Source organism: Ixodes scapularis, unplaced genomic scaffold (assembly GCF_016920785.2).
Source record: "Ixodes scapularis isolate PalLabHiFi unplaced genomic scaffold, ASM1692078v2 ptg000854l_1__unscaffolded, whole genome shotgun sequence".
Taxonomy (NCBI): Eukaryota; Metazoa; Arthropoda; class Arachnida; order Ixodida; family Ixodidae; genus Ixodes; species Ixodes scapularis.
Window position 1 is genome coordinate 226,280 of NW_024610056.1, and position 19,821 is coordinate 246,100.

The window sequence follows — 19,821 nt, forward strand, 5'->3', positions numbered from 1 at the left end:
TGTCGAACCAGATTTTTTTGTCGAACTTTCGGGGTTCGACTGGGTCGAACCGGTTCGACGAACCTTCGAACTTTTAACCAAATTCGACCGGTTCAACTTAGTGGACAGTGTGGCCAGACCTTTATAAAAGCATGTCTAAGTTTGGAGAAATTTTTTTATGCGAAGGGTTATTTTTAAATTTATGAACAGTTGCAAATAAAGAAACCAATTCTAATCACTGAAGAAGTTATTAACTTAATTGTTTTGTGCTGTATTAACTGAAATAACCAATCAGCGCTGCACTTCATTCATCTCTTAGCCATTATCATCCAATCCGAAGCCAACTGGCCAGCCTGTCGCGCATGCGCACACGAGTCGAACCTCAATAGAAGGTTCGTCGAAATTTCCACTAAAAGTTCGAAAAAGTCGAACCTGGTCGAACTCGAACCGCGGCCGGTTCGCGACACCCCTAATCACCACCCTGTAAATCACTGACGTCACCGTTATAGGACGATAGTTGTTTATGTCCGCTTTGTCCCCCTTTCGTTTATATATCATGCTCATCCTGCTTAGTCTCCATTCATCGGGGGCTTTCCCATCCGTTACCATTTTATTCACTGCCTCTCTTAATGCTTGCTTAGATTTTGGGCCCAAGTTCTTGATTAACATAATGGGAATACCGTCAGGGCCTGTCGAGGTGCTACAGAAGAAGCAACTAGCGGCCCTAGCGGAGTGCAGCGCAAGTAAACCTTATCACTTGATTTAAAAGTTGCGGTTTATCATCCGTTATCGCTCCTTGCCAGTTTCGCTCCGTCACTGATCATCTCCGTGTTTGCTCGGCTCGACTGTAACCTCACTTCCTGCTCAGTCTCGGTTTTGTCCGTTCCACCGTCGCCACAAAGTGTTCTGCGCTGCCGGCCGTTGTGATATCGTCGACGGTACCTCGTTTGCGACGGTACCCCATCCCAGTGAAACTGCCGTGCACTCCGTGTCCCTGTGCCGCGGGCCGTCGCAGGGCTTTGTCCGCGCACCTGCATCCTCCAAGGTAATGCCGGACAGCTCGATCGCCTGGCGCGATGAACGCCCGAAAGAAAAAGTATGCATTCGTTGCGCAGGAAAAGTGCTCCCCGGGCCAGCTGGTTCAGTGAGGCAGCCCTCCTCCCGAGCAGTCTGGCGCCGGATAGAGTATGCGCAGAAGTGCGCATGCGCAGTGCGACTCCACAGAAAAGCCCCAAGCTGCTTGGGGGCCACCTAGCGTTGGGACCCCCTATTCTAAAACTTCTTGTTGTCACGATGGGGCGTAGATATGCAGAAGAGGAAGCCGCCATTTTTGGGTTAATTAGTGCAGTAGGGGCGCATTCGGTGGTCGTTAGGATTCGAAAATGCCGCTTCTCGAGCTTTAGGAAGCTCGAGAAGTGTCACGAAGCTAAGGTTATGTTGTCTTGCTCTGTTGCGGACTGAATATTTCCCCCAAAGCGTTTCCTGCGATTACAGACAAAAGTTGAGATAATTGGCAACAATGATTTTAGGCACCAAGATGGCTGAAGTGGCAGCGTGTGTAATTAGTGTCTCTGGGAAAAACCAGGCAGAAGCACGAATAGACCCGTTGCAAAACATGCAGCACCCTTTGTGGCAACGAAAGGGATTCTAGGAACTGGCTGTAGCGGACGACGGAGGCAACGAATTCAGGTGTGCGACGGACCTTTGGCCGAAATTCCCAAGCACCGAGGAGTATGCCTCGAGTGCAGTTGCATGTGCTACACGTGCTGGTGTCTGCAGCAGTAACTGTTCCAAGGCAAAAACCTAAGACACACCACGTGCATTCATCAACGCCTCACTCCCATTATTTAATTGTTTTTAACGCCAATAGTGAGAGCGCATGTACTCTCATTCCCAGCGTTCTCCTTGGTGCCTGGGTGGTTGGGCAAAAGGCATACTGCACTCTCAAGGAGGAGCATACGGGGCTTTACCATAATTCATTCCTTTTCAGACTTTTTGCAAATGGTCCATTGGAGGTTCTTGTGTTTATATTTTGCCTGTCCCTCCCGACGCTCCAGGGTCGCCCCGAAGTGCTGCAGAAAACCAACTGACGAGATGAACGTACAAGGTGTCCTCGTAATAAATTTAGCGTTTTTTCCGCTGCAAAAATAAACTATGCGCCTCGCGCTCGGTGTCTGGCCAAATGTAGTGCTAGCGGGCCAGACCAGATGCCAGAGTTTCAGAGCTTGTCTTTAGCTAATTTAAAAGATTCACCGTAATACCCCCAGAGGTGCCTCACCCCTGAAAGAAGACCCCCTCCGCCCCCTATTTTTGCTATGATTTACTGTTATTTTAAAGACAGAAATATAACACACTTTTAGTAATTGCAGGGCCCAATGGTGACCTTGGCAGAAATGCTACGACTCGGCAACAGCGGGAGATAAAAAGGAGAGTCGTCTTGGGTTCATAGATCACACACCGAAAGTTAGCCTACCACTTAGTTTCACCCGATTTACTTTCTGTTTTAGGTGGGCCAGCTCAAAATATGACGGTAAGCGATTTTCAGAAATTTTCAAAAATGGCGACCGACGTGCTTACGAGTACATAGAAATGAATGGCGTCTGCTGCCAGGAACGGGCCTCAAGTTTCCTTTGGAACTTTCGGAAAATCACTTGTATTGAATAAGATAACAGTTACTAGTTCTGGCATTTGGTCCAGGCAGCGAGCACTACATTTGGGCAAAAACTGAGCCCTCTGCGACGCAGTTTATTTTTGCAATAAAACAAACATGTAAGTATATGTATATTTTTTTTTTTATGTGGGGGTTGAGGAACACTATATGTGTGCATAATTATTGTGCCACTTCATTGTGTTCCGCTTATTGTATTGCGAGACAAACTTGGGGGTTGGGGTCGCTAGCCTTCTGCGGTGACCCGATTCTCTTGAAGAGTTAAATGAAGTGTATTAGAATCAATAGACTCGACGATACTAAAGTTTAGAACCTCGACTGGCGGAGATTCAGGGATTAAAATCCGATATTTTGTACCTGTTGGGCTGATATTTGGCTGAGCATGGCAAATCAAACAACTGCTGTCCTCTCCTTCTCAAAAAATATTGCCATTCGGTATGCTAGATGATGCCATCTATTCTCGTCGTATGACTGGATGTCTACTCTGTATCTATCGCTGTCGTCCTAAGGGCCAGAAAAGTTTTATTTTTTTATTTTTGTGGATTAGCTTGCTGCTTTGAATCATATTTTTTTAGTCTGTTTCACACTATGGACTTGCTTTAGGTACATATAATATAGCCTGGTTGCAACAGATCTGGTTACACCAGACATTTTGATGGACCATGCCAATTCGGGAAGTTGGTTGGTCTTCCTATCTATGCCATTGAGCTAACTTTGGTTATTACAGATTCTGTTATAACATACATTCAAATATGATGGACTATATTAGGGGATTTGTAAGTACTTCACGATTCCATCTTAGCAGACTCTTGGGCAGTGGTCATTATTTCAGACTCGCGTGACTGGTTTGATAACGGTGGCATCCATTGTGCGAACTACTATCGTTGTGCCCAGTGACTCGTGAACCCCATGTGGCCCGAAGTGCGCAGGAATGACGATCATGAGCACGGTTCAATAAAAAATCGTTAGTTTAGAAGTTTCAATGAACCAGTTCTTTTCTAATATCCATTCACATTTCGACTGTCTTGCTGGTTAGAAGAGACTCCAGTCATAACCATCATCAAAGTCTGTAGTAAGAGTAGCTGTGTTTTGCATACTCCTTTTTGCAACAGACCTTCATGACTATCAAATAAGGCCTGTCATAATGATTCTATACTGTACTTCCGAATTCGCATCTGTTATGGTTTCATACTTACTTCCCCCGTACATGGCTCGCATTGACGGCCGGGCCAGAGGGCCTTGCAGCCTTGATGCTAGCCTTGACGACATAGCACAAAAGAGGTGACATCGAGTGTCGTCTGGCAGCTGTGGGTGCATCTTAGCAAAACTTGGCTATCAAACAGTCTGCAGGTTGACCACCCCCCCCTCAAAAAAAAAAAAAAATTGCTGTTTCTTTTTTTTTTGTTGCAAAAATAAACTATGCATCGGAGAACGGTCATTTTCTGCCCAAATGCAGCGCAAGTGGTCCAAAGCAGATGCGAGTTTCAGAACTGATATGTCATTCAAAAGTTATTTTCTGAAAATTTCAAGGAGAAAATAGATCTCATTTTCGCCCGATTTTCAGTAATGGGCACCATTCAGCTCCGTGTATCTGAGAGCTCCATCAACCACCATTTTCCCATTTAAAATTTAAAAAAAGATTGCTTGGAGCTTTTGAATAAGATGACGGTTGGTTTCGAAACCTTGGCATCTGGAATGAGCTTTTGGCAATGCACATACTAGTTCATTTTGCAGCGAAACAAAAACCCGTAAATGTTTTTGGGAGAACCCTGTAGAGGTAGTAGGAAGAAGAGGTGGCATACTGACCCAAGCCAGCCAAACGAGAACATTCCAAGTGCAGCTGGAAGGTCGTGGTCGGTGGAAACGTCCCTCAGGGTACCCAAGATGTGCCCAAGGGAGTCCTTTCTGTCCAGCAGCGTCTTTTGGTTTTGTTTGTTTTTGGTTGTTGTTGGGGGCATCTTCCCAAACCAGAAGTCTCCCCCAACTTCACCTCTGGTGGCATCATGTTGCCTCCAGAAGCTTCCTACCTCCATGCTGTACATACTCTGGAAGCAAAAGATGGTGGCACCTACAGGGTGAAACAAGGAGACGCCAGGCTCTTTAAATCAACTGGAAAATTCGGTTTCTTAACCTATCGCCCTACGACTTTGTGCAGCGTTGCCCACAGATGGTGCATTTTTTTTGTAAAATTTGCAAAGAGTGAACTTACCTGAGGAAAAAGTAAAGAAAGAAACAGGCTTAGCTCCTATGGAAACGCAGCGACGCCACCGGTCTGCAAACAACATGGCGCCGTTTCGCACGGGAGACGAGATGGCACAAACGAGCAGACGACGCCAACGAACGAGCAGACGACGCCAAGAGCCGGCCCTTCTGCAAACAAGGAACTGCAGTTCCTTGCTGTTACCGCGCCTGTCTTTTTTGTTTCTGCGACTGTCGCCGCCTGCGGAACGCGCGCCGCTTTTGAATCGAAAAGATTGTCTGCTAAAAAGGCCTGCTCTCGGCGCCGTATGCTCGTTCGTTGGCAGAATTTGTTGCGCCATCTCTTGTCTCCCGTGCGAACCGGCTCCGTGTTGTTTACAGACCGGTGGCGTCGCTGCGTTTCCATAGGACCTAAGCCTTTTTCTTTCTTTACTTTTTCCTCAAATAAGTTTGCTCTTCGCAAATTTTACAAAAAAAATGCACCATCTGTGGGCAACGCTGCACAAAGTCTTAGCACGATAGGTTAAGAAACCGAATTTTCCAGTCGATTTAAAGAGCCTGGCGTCTCCTTGTTTCACCCTGTAGAGCCGCTATGAGAGCTACGCCTAGAGTGTTGGCAGTCCGTTCACCGGTTTTCTCATGGGTGCCGCCATTTGGGTGCGTAGTGCAAAGTGGAAACAATGGACGGTAGTTGCAATTCTAAATTCCTGCATACTTTAGATATGGTCTTGGGAAGCTCGGGTGAAAGCGTTCCGCCCTGTCACGGACTGTTTTGGCATTTCCAGATGACGGAAAAGTGTTTTTTCCGCGATTCCAGACAGAACTTGGGATGACTGGCAACCATGATTTTCAGCACCATGATGGCCGTAGAGTGGTTACTCTCGAGCGTAGCTGACTTAGCGGCTCCGGCGGTGCCCAGAGGCTGTGCTTGGAAGACGAAGCGCAGTTCCAAAAATATTTTCGTCACTTTTGTGGGCAATTGTTTCAGATCGAAACTGAGGTCCTTGGGGTACAGCGCTGCAGCCTCCAGCCTGATCCACGTCCGAACCCACGGTCCAACCGATCTGTTGGCAGACGCACACGGTAACGACCATCTTTTGAACGTTCAAGTATGATGCCTGCAACGCATGTCTGACTGGCGCGTCTATTCCGCTCATGCACCCAAAGTGGTCCCCAAGTGGCAGCGACGTCGGAACGGCTAGAGGGTCGCGGCCTCAAGTGAAAGTGCGTTCAACTTTTCGGTCGGGGTAACATGCTTATGGGCACCATTAAATTGCAGAATTTTGCTGCAGCTCTATGGGGCTACGGGTTGTTTTTCGGCGTAACTCCGGTAATAAACAGGCCTGGAGATGCTAGAGTATTTTAAGCATAGAATAAAATACCGCTTTTCTTTAGGCACAATTTTCGTTCCGATAGGAGAAGTATTTTTTAAACGCAAAAAACAATGTCATTCGTCGTCTCTAATGCCGCCATTAAATTGCAAACACTCTCCGTGGTTTGAGTTGAATACACTCTTAACTTGAGGCTCTTGATCGTTTTGTCGGATGTCGCAGTCCTGGTGGTTGAATGTAGAAGTTCTGATAAAAAGCCCGGAGGAATGCGAGGGTGGCCATTGTCGCGGCGTCCCAACCTCCGGCTGCCAAAGCTTTGGTGGACTCGGGCCAGAGGGCAATCTGTGGCAGGACGGGCGTCTGCTGCATTCGCCACCGCCGCTGCGACATTGCCAGGACCGCGGCCAGCAATGGGATGCTTTACGACGTCGTTGGGCGAAAATGGAGGGACCACTTTTTGGGACGCGGTTAACACGCCATTCGGACACGCATTTCAGTCAGTGTAGTTAAAGGGGTACTCCGCCGATTTCTTCATGGTCCCCAATTTGCTTGAAATTTTGCTAAACTCGCCAAAACATCGCCAAAATAGTATCCCAAATATTAGGTCAAAATAATTCTTTTCACGAAGTTATTGAATTTACAATTTTGGTCCTCACCGTGTTTTTCAAACTGAAAGTCTCTACTGGCAACAACGAAAAAGTGACGTCAGTGGAAGTGCAGGGGTTCACTCTTTGGACTGTAGAATTTGTTCCCAACTGATTCGAAGCAGTTTCATGGTGTCAAATGAATGCCTTGGAAGCTCGCTCCAGTCCCCGCGCTCCAGCACGGAACAAATGATTGGCATATTCTATTTTTTAGACTGCTCGCCCAACTGGCAAGCTTGCCTTCCACTGACGTCACGGCACTGAAAAGGGTGGGTATATTTGAATGTTGGTTTTTGCATCATTTTCATTTGACGATTTCGCAATAACTATTATGAATTTCACGATACTAAATAGCATACCAGAAAGGGTAAAGGCCGGGAAGTCAATAAATATAGTTAGTTTAGGTAGCTCAAAAATCGCCGGAGTACCCCTTTAAAGGGGTAGTGAAACGAAATTTTAGCGCCGATTTTGTTGCATAAATATGGGCTAGGGACAGGCACCACCTCGGAAATATAAATATTGCGCTGTAAAACACAGGAGAACTAATTTTAAACATAATTAAACGATTTCAAATTCTCATCTGGTGGATGGGGGGAAGTTCTCGTGACATCACTTGTGCCAAAATAGCAGCGCCGTTCTGCGACAATACGGCGTGCCGGCAGAATTCGCCTAGGCCTGAACGCGTTCGCAAAGCCTTGGCGGAGAAAGCCAAAGCGTAGTTGGCCACAGTGAGCTCGTTCTCGTTGCGGCTCTTTGCACGACACGGCCCGAGCATGCTTCTGGCACGGCCGGTATTAGTTGCTGCGAATCGCGAGCTGCAAGCCGACGTTAAAAAGGATATGTTTGAACTACGAGGGTGTCAGCAAGAGCCACGCAAATGCCAAATACCTGTTCACACTCGGAGCGGACACGCGCGTTTGATCGAAGTGCTGGATTCGCTCTGTTAGACCGCGTTTCGGTAAGCGCTTCTGGACCGATCTTTTACGATTGCAACTCGATACTGACATGACACTCGGCAAAGAAAGGTTAGACCGACATCGCGTAGCTCCCACGAACTGCTATAGCTCGACACTGACGTAGCGTCGAGTCAGAATAAAAATGGCATACTAATAACAGAGTGTACATACCGAGTTGCCAAGGTAATCCGTATGGCGTTTATTTGAGCTCTCTATCACACAAAACAAGGAGATAGAATCAATGAGAGTCCCTTTTCGACGACAGCGTTCGTCACCGCTGTCTCGGAAAACAAGGAGATCGAGATGACAAGGGGAAAATATTGACCTCTGAAATTTAGTTCAGGGATCAAACTACTCATCCGGATAAGGGTCCACAAGGGTCGCGCGGGCATATTCCATTCAGCAGGCCAGCCGGTCATGGACAGACGGTCTTGGCCAAGGACCGCCGGAGCAACGGTGCGCCGAGTCGATGTTGCTGCTAGGCTTACTATATTCTGCCGAGCTCGCTCGGTCGGCAGAATCGTGGCTGTTGTAGCTCTTCTCGTGTGTTTGTGGATCCTGCGTTCTTGATCATGGTCTGTTTTAAGTACTCCTTCTTTTTTTCTTGCTGGTTGAAGTCGGGTCGCACGAGAAGAGCACGAAGAAAAATAAATGTCCGTTGGTGGCCGATACCAAGTAACTGAGCGACGCTGTCGGCCTTGTTGATTTGATCGTAAAAAGTGCGTAAGACAGCTTCGGAGCTGTCGTAGGATTCTGTCGTAACCTGCGCAAAGGTTACGACCATTTCGTTTTGAGAGCACGGGTTTTCTCTCAAATTTGTCGTACGCACTTTTTTCGTCGTGAATTCGCTTTGAGAATCCGGCCTCAGAGCTGGTTTTGTCAGTGCTGCCGTGGTTGCCGACTTGCCGTGGTCCCGTGGTGCAGCGTGCGTGCAGCCCTTGCACATCTCAAACGACCACGTTGTCACAGGTCGTAAATCGTCGACGCGCCACCAAGTGGCAACGCTCGTAACCACAACATTCACGCCGTAGCCTTTCCCGACCGGCACAAGTGACGTCACGAATGCGCCCAATATCCCAAGACGCATCGCGCTCTCCGATGGCCGATTTTTGAGCGCGCGCCCAATCGGGCCCATCAGGGTGAAAAATATAGCCATCCGTTCAAAATACAAACGCGCGATTATGATTTATGAATATCATTGATCATATTGAACCTATTTCTGACCATAATAGGTGTATTTCAAGTTTCGCTTCAGTATCCCTTTAAAGGGATACTTCAACGAAATTTGAAATATTCCCGTCGTTCAAAAATAGGTTGAATATGATCCACAATATCCGTAAAGGACAATCATACGTTTGTATTTTGAGCCTGGTGGCTGTATTTTTTGTTATAAACGGCCCACTCTGGCAAGCGCTCGGAGAAGGCCCAGCGGAGACCACGTGACATCCAACGCAATCGTGACGTAGGTCGTCTCAAGACGAGCAAAGCTACGGCGAGGCGGACGTCGAGAGGATGGCCTAGTCGTTCCAGCCACCGAAGCGGCTGCTTTTGTACGAATTTTGAGTGACGGGTTAATCTTCTATAATCTTGTAGGGGGACAATAGCGACTTCTGCGACACACAAAAGGCATTCTCGGGAAGAGGGGAGTTCCTCCTGCCCCTCTTTTCTCGTCGTGGCCGGAGGCGAGACAACCTCCGTCACTAGCTGTCAAGGTTCCTAGACGGGCATTCAGTGATGTGATTGCTGCGCCAATTGCGCCAAACTGCGCCAAGGAGCTAACCCTTCTACATCCTGCTACATTTTGCCAAAATATGGGTAATCTGCGCCAAGCTTGCGCCAAAGAACCATTTTGGTCGCCTTTAAAAACCGAAACTAAACTGAGTACTGTAATTGAGCTTGCGTGAGCTAGGTAGCGCAAGCGGCCGCCCGACACAACGTACACTGCATCAATCGTGTATCCGTTCTTGCATGGCTTTTCCCGCTGTCTCGCGTTTCGCACTTTCGCGTTTCGTGTCAAAAATCTCGTTTCGCGTCCTTTTAAAAAAAATTTTCAACGATATACGAAGAAGTGTGCGGATGCTCCGACGTTAGTGTGCCGGATGCCGGCCATGCCGTCATGCTGTGAAACAAAACCACGTTTTTGCGCGGCGAGAGTTACTTTGTGACCTGAAGCGCTAGCGCTGCCACAGTCGCCTCGGTCGCGCGACGTCGTGTGTTGCCGTCCCCACATCTTTGCAGATATGGCGCTTTCTAAACTGAAACGCATCGACATTCCTGTTGTTGTTTAAATCATACGCTGCTAGAAAAATCCCTTTTTAACTCAAAGACTGCTTGGCTTAGCATTGGTTATTTAGGTTTCTCTCGGTTAGCTTTCTTTCGAGAGGGACCCCGGTAAGGGAAAAATCTGCCGTGACAGAAAGTTGGTGAAGTGAGCTAAAGCAAAGAAGACAGGGACAATGTCTGCACGCTGAGCCCGCACAGCGCGCTTATTTGTTAAGAGTTCAGTCGTCGCACAAAGCGTTCCAAGAACGTTTTGACCCTGGCTCGCGATGTCATACACCAATACGCCCAGGTTCTTTTTTTCTGTGTGTTTAGCCTGTACCTCGCCTGCTGGTCTGGCAAGCACGCGCCGCTGGACTGTTTATAGCCATGTGCTGGACAGTTACATTCTGCATACTATTTTGGGAACCAGTTGGTGACGGAGCGGAGTGGCATGGCTTCGGTTTCGATTGAGCAGCCGTTGTCTCCGCGCGCGCGACGAAGCACGTGCAACCGCAAGCCTACCGAAGTTTCCCTCACATGCATCTGAACATGATCGCACGACAGAGGCACCAGCCGGGACGCTTGCAATCCATTGTTTTACGTTTCCTTACTTTTTACAAAAATCTGGCACGTCGGGAGCTAGTAAAACGGTGGCAAATGTTTTGTTCGGAATTGCTCGCCAACGCTTACAGCACTGTATACTTGCGGGATGTCTCAGCAGTAAAAACACAAGAGCGAGTTCCGTCACAACACGCCACAACACAACACAACACAAAGTGCCCCTCATTTGTCCAGCACTTAAAACAAATATTTATTTTTCTAAGAATATCTGCTTCAAAAGCCACTTTTCTGCGCCGAAACACCGTTTTGGCTGCTCCAAAAGCCGCTTTTGCTGCTCCGAAACACTGTCTTGGCTGCTCCAAAGGCCACTTTTGCTGCTCCAAAACACTGTTTTGGCTGCTCCAAAAGGTGCTCCAAAATGGCTTAGGCCAATCACATCACTGGGCATTACAAGCGAGGCGTTAGCGGCATCCACCAGGTGCTCTTTGCTAATCGTTTAATTTGTTTTAATATTCCTTTTCGTGACTTTTTTAACAAGATATTGGTATGTTCGATGTGATGCTGCTCCTTTGAACACATATAGACCAAAAAATGAGCGCCGAAATTTCGTTGTAGTGTCCCTTTAAAGTGTCCGCCGTTGGATGAGCTCTTGCGGAAATGGCTCTTTGACCGAGATTTCGGTTGCATTTCCAAGGATCGCCCTGTGGTGTGAATTAACGCCGGCCAGGTGGCGTAAGCTGCCGCCCAATCGAAAGGGTTTAGGCGTCCGTCCCTCCACTGGGGTTTGGCAGATGCCTTTGGTGGGTTCCATAGATAATTGTTATAGCGTATGCTAGTGGTACAGCTGGCACTAGTGTCCACATGACTTCTGGATTGAAAATTGAAGAGGGCGGCCACCAGACTACTTTTGTGGTGCTCTTGTGCACTGCTGTGGGAAAACGCGCATCCATTTCGTCTCTTTGCCGGAGATTAACATCCCAGTTAAAGATACCCATAGGGTCCAATTGACTTTTCCTATTGGTACCAGTCGGCGTAACCATCTGTGTTTTCAGACTAACAATTGAAGAAATACCGATTGGTAGATGCCCAATTAAAGAAATACTTATTGGCATTTTTCAATTGGAACAGTAACGAATCGGTACTACATATTCCATTTGGAGCCGTAACCACCTGTGTTTTCGGACTTCCAGTTGGACCCATTGGCATTTCTTCAATTGGAGACATAAACAATTGGTACTACAGTCGAGCCCGGTTATATCACACCCGGGTATTTCGAATTATTGTTTATATCGAACAGTCCAAACATCCCCTTGAAGTTTTTCTGTATCGAACTCCCATGGGCCATGGCGGAGACACTGATATAGCCAACGAACCGAACCGCCCCTCGCTTCTCCCGCAGTCGCATTGCGCAGGCGGCGAGCTCGCGTTGCGGCGATGGCAGACTGCCAAGCCAGCATACGCGCACGGGGATACGCAGCGAAAGAGCAATTGTAAAAAAAGAAAAAAAAAAAAAAGTGGAGGATGGCAAAAGCAAGGGGAAGGGCACACGCGCGCGTAGGGAGGGCAGGGTGTGCCCGCTGTTGGAGGGGCAGCGTGTGCTCGTTCCCCCAACACTGCTGTCGCTAGCGGCCTCTTAACCCCAAATTAAAAAGAAAAAAAAAAAAAAAAACTTTGTCAAGTTGAATGTGTCCACAACAACGCAACGGTTGAGCGATCGCACTTTGGACACCTTATCTTTGTTTATCGTTTTCTCTCGACATTATTGCTTTGCCCGTCTTTGTCTTCTTTCTTTGCCTTTCTTTTTTTTCGCCTTCCTTTTTTTGCTGCCTGAATTTAGTCAGGTTTCTTTTTTGTCGCTTCCTTAACTTTATTCTATACACCAACTCATGTTTGGATGGATGGATGAATGAATGCGGCTGAGCCCTTTGGATCGGGCGGTAGCTTATGCCACCTAGCCATTTTGTTTTACCACTTAAGCTTAGAATATTTAAATGTGAAATCTATATTCACTCCGCACTGCAAAGAAAGTGGGGCTATAAAACCCTTTGCCATCAGTTAATAAGAAAATACCTAGTTTTCCCTCGCTTTCTGCCACCATTCACTTAATCTTTGCTTGGTAATCTTTACAGTCTTGAAATCCACACACATGTTTACAAACAAACCACAGAGCCCCTAGCGAACGCCATTGGCGCCGCGCATGCGCGATGGGGGTGTGGGCAAGAAGCTCGCCGTTGCCCATAAACAAACCATTGAAATCAGTGTTGCCAGATTGGGCTATATATAGCCAAATTGGGCTACATTTTTTTCTAGTTGGCATCAAAATTTTGTGCTTGGCTCTGTGGCTATTTTGGGCTATTTGCGGCAAACTTTTGTCGAACTTCAGGTTCGACGCCGAACTTTGAGGTTCGGCTAGTGTTTTTTTAAACTTTTAATTAGTTTCGAAAAAAAAAGTTTCTCTTTTGGCTAGTCAAGAGGAGAGAGAGTAAAAACAAAGGCTTCAAACTTCTACAAACTTGGGGGTTTTCACAATGTGCAGTGAAGCAAAGCTTGCAGAGTTCAAGCGGCCTCCGTACTGCGCAGTGGAGCAAACCAAACAGATTGCACTATTACCACAGGCCCGGTAGCGCGCCTTCAACCCGGACGCATATGGCTCTGCCTGGACGTAGATTGAACTCTCCAAATGCTGCTTCAGTGCACATTGTGAGAATCCTTAGGCACCCAAGTTTGTTGAGAAGTTTGCAGTTTCACCGCTAAACACTTGACTACCTTCCAGTCGTTGCCAACAACAAGAAAGGACAACACAATCAAATAGCGTGAACATGAATGGGTGACACTTCTTCACAAAGAAAAAGACTGGAGGGATATGGACCTGAGATATTGGGGTTCTGGTTTGAAACACCCAGTGTTGTGACTGTTCTGCTTCTGTATTTTGTTCTTTTACTCATATCTCCCGGGCTGCACAATAAAGCTGTTGTAGCCCCCGAGCTACAAGGACAACAGGAACGACAGCGAGAGCGCTGTGTTTCGGTGCCACGCGATTCGTGACGGCTGCCACGAGACATTGAGATTCGGGGTGACGTGGTGCACGGACGTTCTACAATGGCCAGCTTCTGCACTGCAACTAACAACCATTTGTAAATATTGTAAATATAAATGTAGGGACATAAACCAAGCTCGCTACACTGTCTTTGTGTGTTTTGTGCTTCTGAAAACCTACGAAGGAAGGGCCAGTTTTGTACAGATTTTCATCCTTCCGAAGCTTTTTTTTTGTTTTTTTGAAAAGTTCACAAGTAACATAATGTACACAAAAGGTGGTGCATCTGAGGGTTAAAACAGAGATTGTAGCGTGTATTGAATGAGTGTGAGAAATTGTTAATATAATGCTTAAAAATCATTTTCAGTCTTGGCTATTTTGGGCTATATTTGTTTTACGGCTTTGGCTATATTTGTGCTATACCTCCCAATCGTTTGGCAGTTTTTGGTGGGACCATCTGGCAACACTGATTGAAATGCGATGTTGTCGGCGTCGGTGTGAGTCCCCCTGCCCTTTTTTGCGTTTGAATTGTTGATTCAACGTCTTCCTGGCGATGTCTGACTAATTTGAGCGGCGTCAACGAGATTACCGAGGCTCATTACAACGAAAAACTTCGCGTGAATAATGTGATATGTGGCGATTCATTCCGCGTGGACGCCGCAGTATGTACGCTAAAGCCTGAGTCGCATGATGCGATTTCGCTCGCAATTTTCAGTCGCGACGCCGCTAGGGCTGCAAAAGCGTGAACCGTAGCTGAGATGGTCGACGTCGATACTGAAAATCGCAAGCAGAATCGGACCAAGTGAATTATAGCCCCTTCCCCTGGCAAATAGCGAGCGCTTGGCGCGCGGATTCTTGTTTCCCTCGCGAGATGAGAGCAATCTCTCCGTGTGTTGCTTGTAGATCTGGAGCCTGTGGAAAAGTGGCGGAGCGCGTCGAGTGGCTCGGAGTAGTTCTCCGCGCAGCCTTTTTTGGAGGAGTACGATCCGTAGTCGACTCTCGCAACGTTTCACTTTCGTTATCGACAGTCCCGCGGGGAGTGAAGGCATTTCGCGGCTTTTTTGTTTCGATTGCTGGTGGGCTCTCTTGGTGTGTTTGCTTTCGTTCCCCTCGTCATGACCGACTCGCCCGAGCATACTGCGGTGATGACATCGTTGCAGTTAATTTCAGGAGGTCTAATAGAACGCAGCGACAGCGACGAAGATACCAGCTTAGCTCCAGGTCGAGTGACGACGTGGCAGCCGTTCTCGGCGAACTGTTTGCCGGGTCGTTTGGCTGGCCAGCGGTGAGGCCCAAGATACCGCTTTACGTCAAAGGCGTTGTGCGCGCCAATTCGGATGAAGAGCTAGGTATATGTCGTTTGTTCGTTTTGTGGTCTCTGTAATGTTATTGGAATAATTAGAAGACAACACGCCAAATACTCCGCAGATGGAAGTCGCCTTCGGAGATGACGATCGCTTTACGGCATACGTGTTTGGTATTGCTTCATAGCATCCTACGGCTCGTACAAGTACTTCTAGTTGTCTTCATCGGGCTTATATAACTGTAAGGAAAAATAAATTGTGTCTTAACGTCGGGGTCACCGTTAATCAAGTAGTAAACAATCAACTTTTTGTCAAAGCATAAAGTTCCGATCAGAACTTCATGCTTTCAGCAAGATAGCAATGGGAACCGCAACTGTTTAAAAGCGAGAGCAGACGCTCTTGAAGCGGTGGCGTTGGAGCGTTACGCTCGATTTGCTCCGCAGCGCTTGCCACTGGGATGGATCACGTGACCGATCGCTCACGGAGGCCGACCGCTCGACGACCGCTAGCGCGGAGCGCTCGGCATTTGCCAGGTTAAAGGGCTATTAGGCATAACAAGTCAGTGATGGTCGCTGGTAACGATGATGAACATATCTTTGTGTCTACTATTTACATCAAGCCTGCTTACCAGTCTTCTAATTTAAGTCTTTTGAGGCCTGCACTTACTTCTTATCGCAAGTACCGGGTGTCTACGGACCGGCGTCGTCTAAGAGAGCAGACGACAAGCAGAAACCTTTGAAAGAGCAGACGACAGTTCGAACGGTCAGGCGGCCGTTTGAACTTCAAAACGCACTGAATGTAGTCCGCAGGTGGTCCGCAAAACTTGACTGTTTTCTGGCGTTCATGTTGGTACAAAACAAATAAATCTGATGACCACAAGTATCCGTGAATTCAATCCAAAGTGCTTCCCGCCCAAGCAATTGTTGTCCGACGTCGTCTGCTTTTCCCTTTTCACGGCACATATCCAGATTCTCTGACGAACCGAGCAAGTGAAAAGTGACCTTCAAACCTTCCTCGACACTTTTGGTTCGGCCCCAGTCGCGGTGTTTTGACGAGAGGGCAGGTTTTTGTCTGTTTCCTTTCGAAACAACGCAGGAATACACGTCTGGCATGGGGACTTCTGACCGGAAGTGCGACCGACGCGCAACCACCGCGCCGTGACGTCACAGAGTTGAGTTCGTGTATAAATTGAGTTTTTTTTTTTTTTGAATGTGGCTCACTTTTTTCGTTTTTTCATTTTTTTAGAATTATTTTCGCATTTTGCTGTTGGCGCGCGTAAACGATCGCAAACACCGTCGCGTAAACGCGGCGATGTTTGCAATCTTCACCCACTGAGCTCTACTGCATTTAGCGGCTCTTAGAGGCTCTTAATGGTAAGGTCCCATTTGTCGCGGCCTTCGGTATTGGCAGAGATGCGCGGAAATTTCAACTGGAGCCTAAGTTGACATATTTTTGTATATCAAATTATCAATATATCAAACTATTTTACGATTCCCTTTGAATTCGTTATAGCCGGGTTCGTCTGTATTCCAATTGGAACCGTTACCATCTGTGTTTTCGGACTTCCAATTGGAGAAATACCCGTTGGTATTTTTCCAATAGACTTCTTCCAAAATTCAAAGAGCACCATTGCGGCAAAATGCCATGCAGTGTACCCTGGGTATACTAGTTTGCCACTCAGTTTCGGTTTCGATTGAGCAGCTTCAGTTCATGCTATCCCGCCGTGACCGAATCTGCAGCTTGCATTCTCGATTATCTGACTTCCCACGAATACTACGAGCATTCTCGAGGGATTTAGAAGAAAGACCGGAACACTTTTCCTTGTTTTCGACACGCCGGATATTCTGTGTGCGTATGCAAACGTAGCAAGACGTGGCTTAGTCACCTCACCCTACGATGGTATCTATGAGCTCAATTTGAATACTGTCGAGACTGGTTATAACGAAGTCAACGAGAATCGGGAATCGCTTCGCTATATCCCCTATTTCGTTATAACCGACTTTGGTTATAACAAAGTGCCAAAGGGAATGGGAAACTGTGATCGCTTCGCTGTAGCCGCTATTTCGTTATAACCAACTTCGTTATAACCGGTCTCGACAGTAACCTTGTCTAGTATCAGTAAACCACAACTAAAATTTGGTCACTTTGAGCCCTACATGTATTTTGTTTGCCAATCGTCCGCTTCTTGTTACTTCATTGGGTGAAAAACAAGCCGCATCTTCACGGGAGTTCAAGGTTGAGCCCAACGTTTGTGCATTAACTTTTAAGGAAACTCAATAAATTCGACCTCACAGAATAGTTACTATGATGTCTTCCTCGTGTCATCATATATCTCACACTCAAATTTTATGCTGATTGGAAATTAAGTTTTTGCAAACGCTGAGATCAGCTAGCTACGACGGGGGCCCTATCAAGCGTCCCCTACTCCTCAACAGGCCTTTTTGGACGAGCTTGTACTGGCGCCCAAAATCTGTGTCTGAACAGTGTGTCCGAAAGGATCTCAGAATACTCAGTCGGGAAGAAAGCAAACCCATAACGATATCTTATGGCCATTGGCAACCATCAAGTGAGCTTTGAATCCTTTAGTTTGTTTGGCGTAGCGCATAGGGGTTCATGCCCGTATATGTGCCGTCCGGCAAACGGTGCGACATTCTTCACGCTACTGTCTTACTGTTGCTTTCTTAAAAGCGGTTTGTATGCATGAATGTGCCTCTATGGATGCAGGATAACTTTGCGCGCATACCCGATATTGAATTCTTAGAATGCATGTGTGCAGCACTGCGAGTCAGTACGCATAAGAGATAAGTGTGTTTGTTTGTAGCTTTTGAATGGCGTTTTACCTCGCATACTCGGGCGTATTTAGAGAAACAGTAATTGCAAAAGGGTATATTTTGTCAATGGATGCACAAAACAATTAACTTTGTGACCAGCAACACTGATGTAAAGGAGCAAGCTTGGCGTTTGTATACTTATTGGTTGTTTATAGCTTATTGACTGGTACACAAGCAAAATCCCCGAGCTCCGCAGCGTCGAGATTTCTGGGACTGGCTCCTACATACAACTCAAAACACTATAGCCAAAAGGCTCGAGTACAAAATTACGAGAATCGTATGTCAAGGCAATCTTTACGTACGGTTTGGGCTCCTGCAAAAGCTTCGAGGTCTCGCCATTTAGATTAGATCCGAAACGATGCGCTCGGGACCAGGAAACATGAGATAACGACTGTAAATAGTTCATGCTCTGTGTGTGATCTCGCCTTGTCGACGTGTCGATCGAAACTGAAACCATATGCAACCCTCCTCCCTGGCCAACCAGTTCCCAGAGTAAATGCGCGCAATGTTGCATGCAGGAATTTATGGAAGTGTAACAAGTTGTGTTTTGGCTTCAGATTTCAGAAATACAAAATTAGCTTGTTTTCTCTAACTACCATTCATTGGCATAGCAGTGAAGTAAGAACAAGCACTTAGATTAACTGGGCATTCATTATGTGCACAGGATCCACAACAGTGAAGGGTATGTCAAATGAAAGCTTTATTTTGAGTCTAGGAGGACACCTAAATATTAGAGATGGAATGTTGAGACCAATGCTTCGCAGAACTTGGATGCAGTTGAGAAGAGGATCGCCATCTCTCATTGCCTGTGCACCCTGCACGTGGGACGCATGCACCAGTTATTCTGCACATCTAAGAAGTATCTTGGAAAAAGTCTAGACCTACAACAGATGGGTAAACACTTGGCTCACATTAGGTCAAAGTTGTACGACGCGTCATTAAAGGAGCGAGACAACGAACCTTGTACATTCCGTAAATACCGCTTAGGACCTCGACAACCTTAACCTATGAAACACGCGTTAGTTTTTCTCTCCACGCAACGGCACTCGCGGAAGAAAAATACGGGAAAAGAAAACTAGTAGCGCTTATCTCCTACATTTGTAGACAGAACAAGTGGCCACCTGATCTGAAACTATGTGCTGCCAATGTTTATCACGTTCACGTGCTGGGGTTGGCAAAGTACAGGGCTTGCAATGCACTCCACACATTGTGTAAGGGTCGGCTATTCCTGTCGTCGTGGCGACTACGCACGAGCCACTGCTTGAATGCCTATGTCGAGGTTTTTATTGTCTCGAGCTCCAATACAATGCTCACGCTGTGCTCATGTCCACCGCATTGGCCACGCTCGATTATTTTCACCGAGGGTATCGCGAAGCTTGATGACGAAATCATGGGGATTGCATTGTTGAGAATGCCGACAATTCTGTTATCCCCGCAACTTTGTCATCAAGTTTTGCGCGGGAGAGACTGAAAAGAAGCTTTTATTCTTGAATTACGTGGCGAAGAAGAAGCTTCTTGTTCAGTGGCATTGCGTGCGACTATTTTGGAGTCCCTAGTGCCAGTAAGCTTGTTTAGAGTGAAAAACATTCTACATAACATCGTTGCTGGCCCCTTTAAGTCTCTAAAGACAAGTAACTAACCCAAGCAAATAGAAAGACTTAGAGGAACTATGTATAATGCCATCAATTTGAAGGAAATTCACTTTAAAATGTATCTGTTTATGTAATTGGAGAAATGTTCAAAACTATATATTATGTTACATATTAGAATTTTCTTACAATTGAGTACAGAGCAAAATTGTGTCCGCTTTTTGTCAATGAAATGCGTTACTGGAAGTCAAGTTAGACTGGTTTTGGCATGTAAACTGACAAAATTCAGACTTTTTTTGGACCGTATAGTTTTTTTAATTTGTTTTGCAGTCAAAACAAGAACTTAGCATTAATTGGTGCTTCTAGAAATGTTCTAGCCATGGCTTGTACTTGAATGGATAGATCGCAGTGCCTACTCTCTATATAGGACAATTACTCGTATATCACTCGACCTATTGTCCTT

The 19,821-nt window shown here is 46.7% G+C and overlaps 1 protein-coding gene across 3 annotated transcripts in view; it reads left to right on the forward strand.

Annotated features, from left to right (window-relative positions):
- Positions 1–429: 429 nt before the first annotated feature.
- LOC8032119 overlaps positions 430–19,821 on the forward strand; it is a 51,009-nt gene continuing 31,617 nt past the window's right edge. Inside the window, exons 1-2 of one of the 3 annotated variants that reach the window (XM_040221039.2) lie at positions 430–1,075; positions 5,835–5,929. In XM_040221039.2, the coding sequence (XP_040076973.1) occupies positions 1,056–1,075; positions 5,835–5,929 (115 nt within the window). In that variant the 5' untranslated portion in view covers positions 430–1,055. Of the gene's footprint in view, positions 1,076–5,834; positions 5,930–18,584; positions 18,664–19,821 lie in introns of those variants that run through there. The other 2 variants (XM_042288006.1, XM_040221040.2) reach the window with 2 other exon arrangements.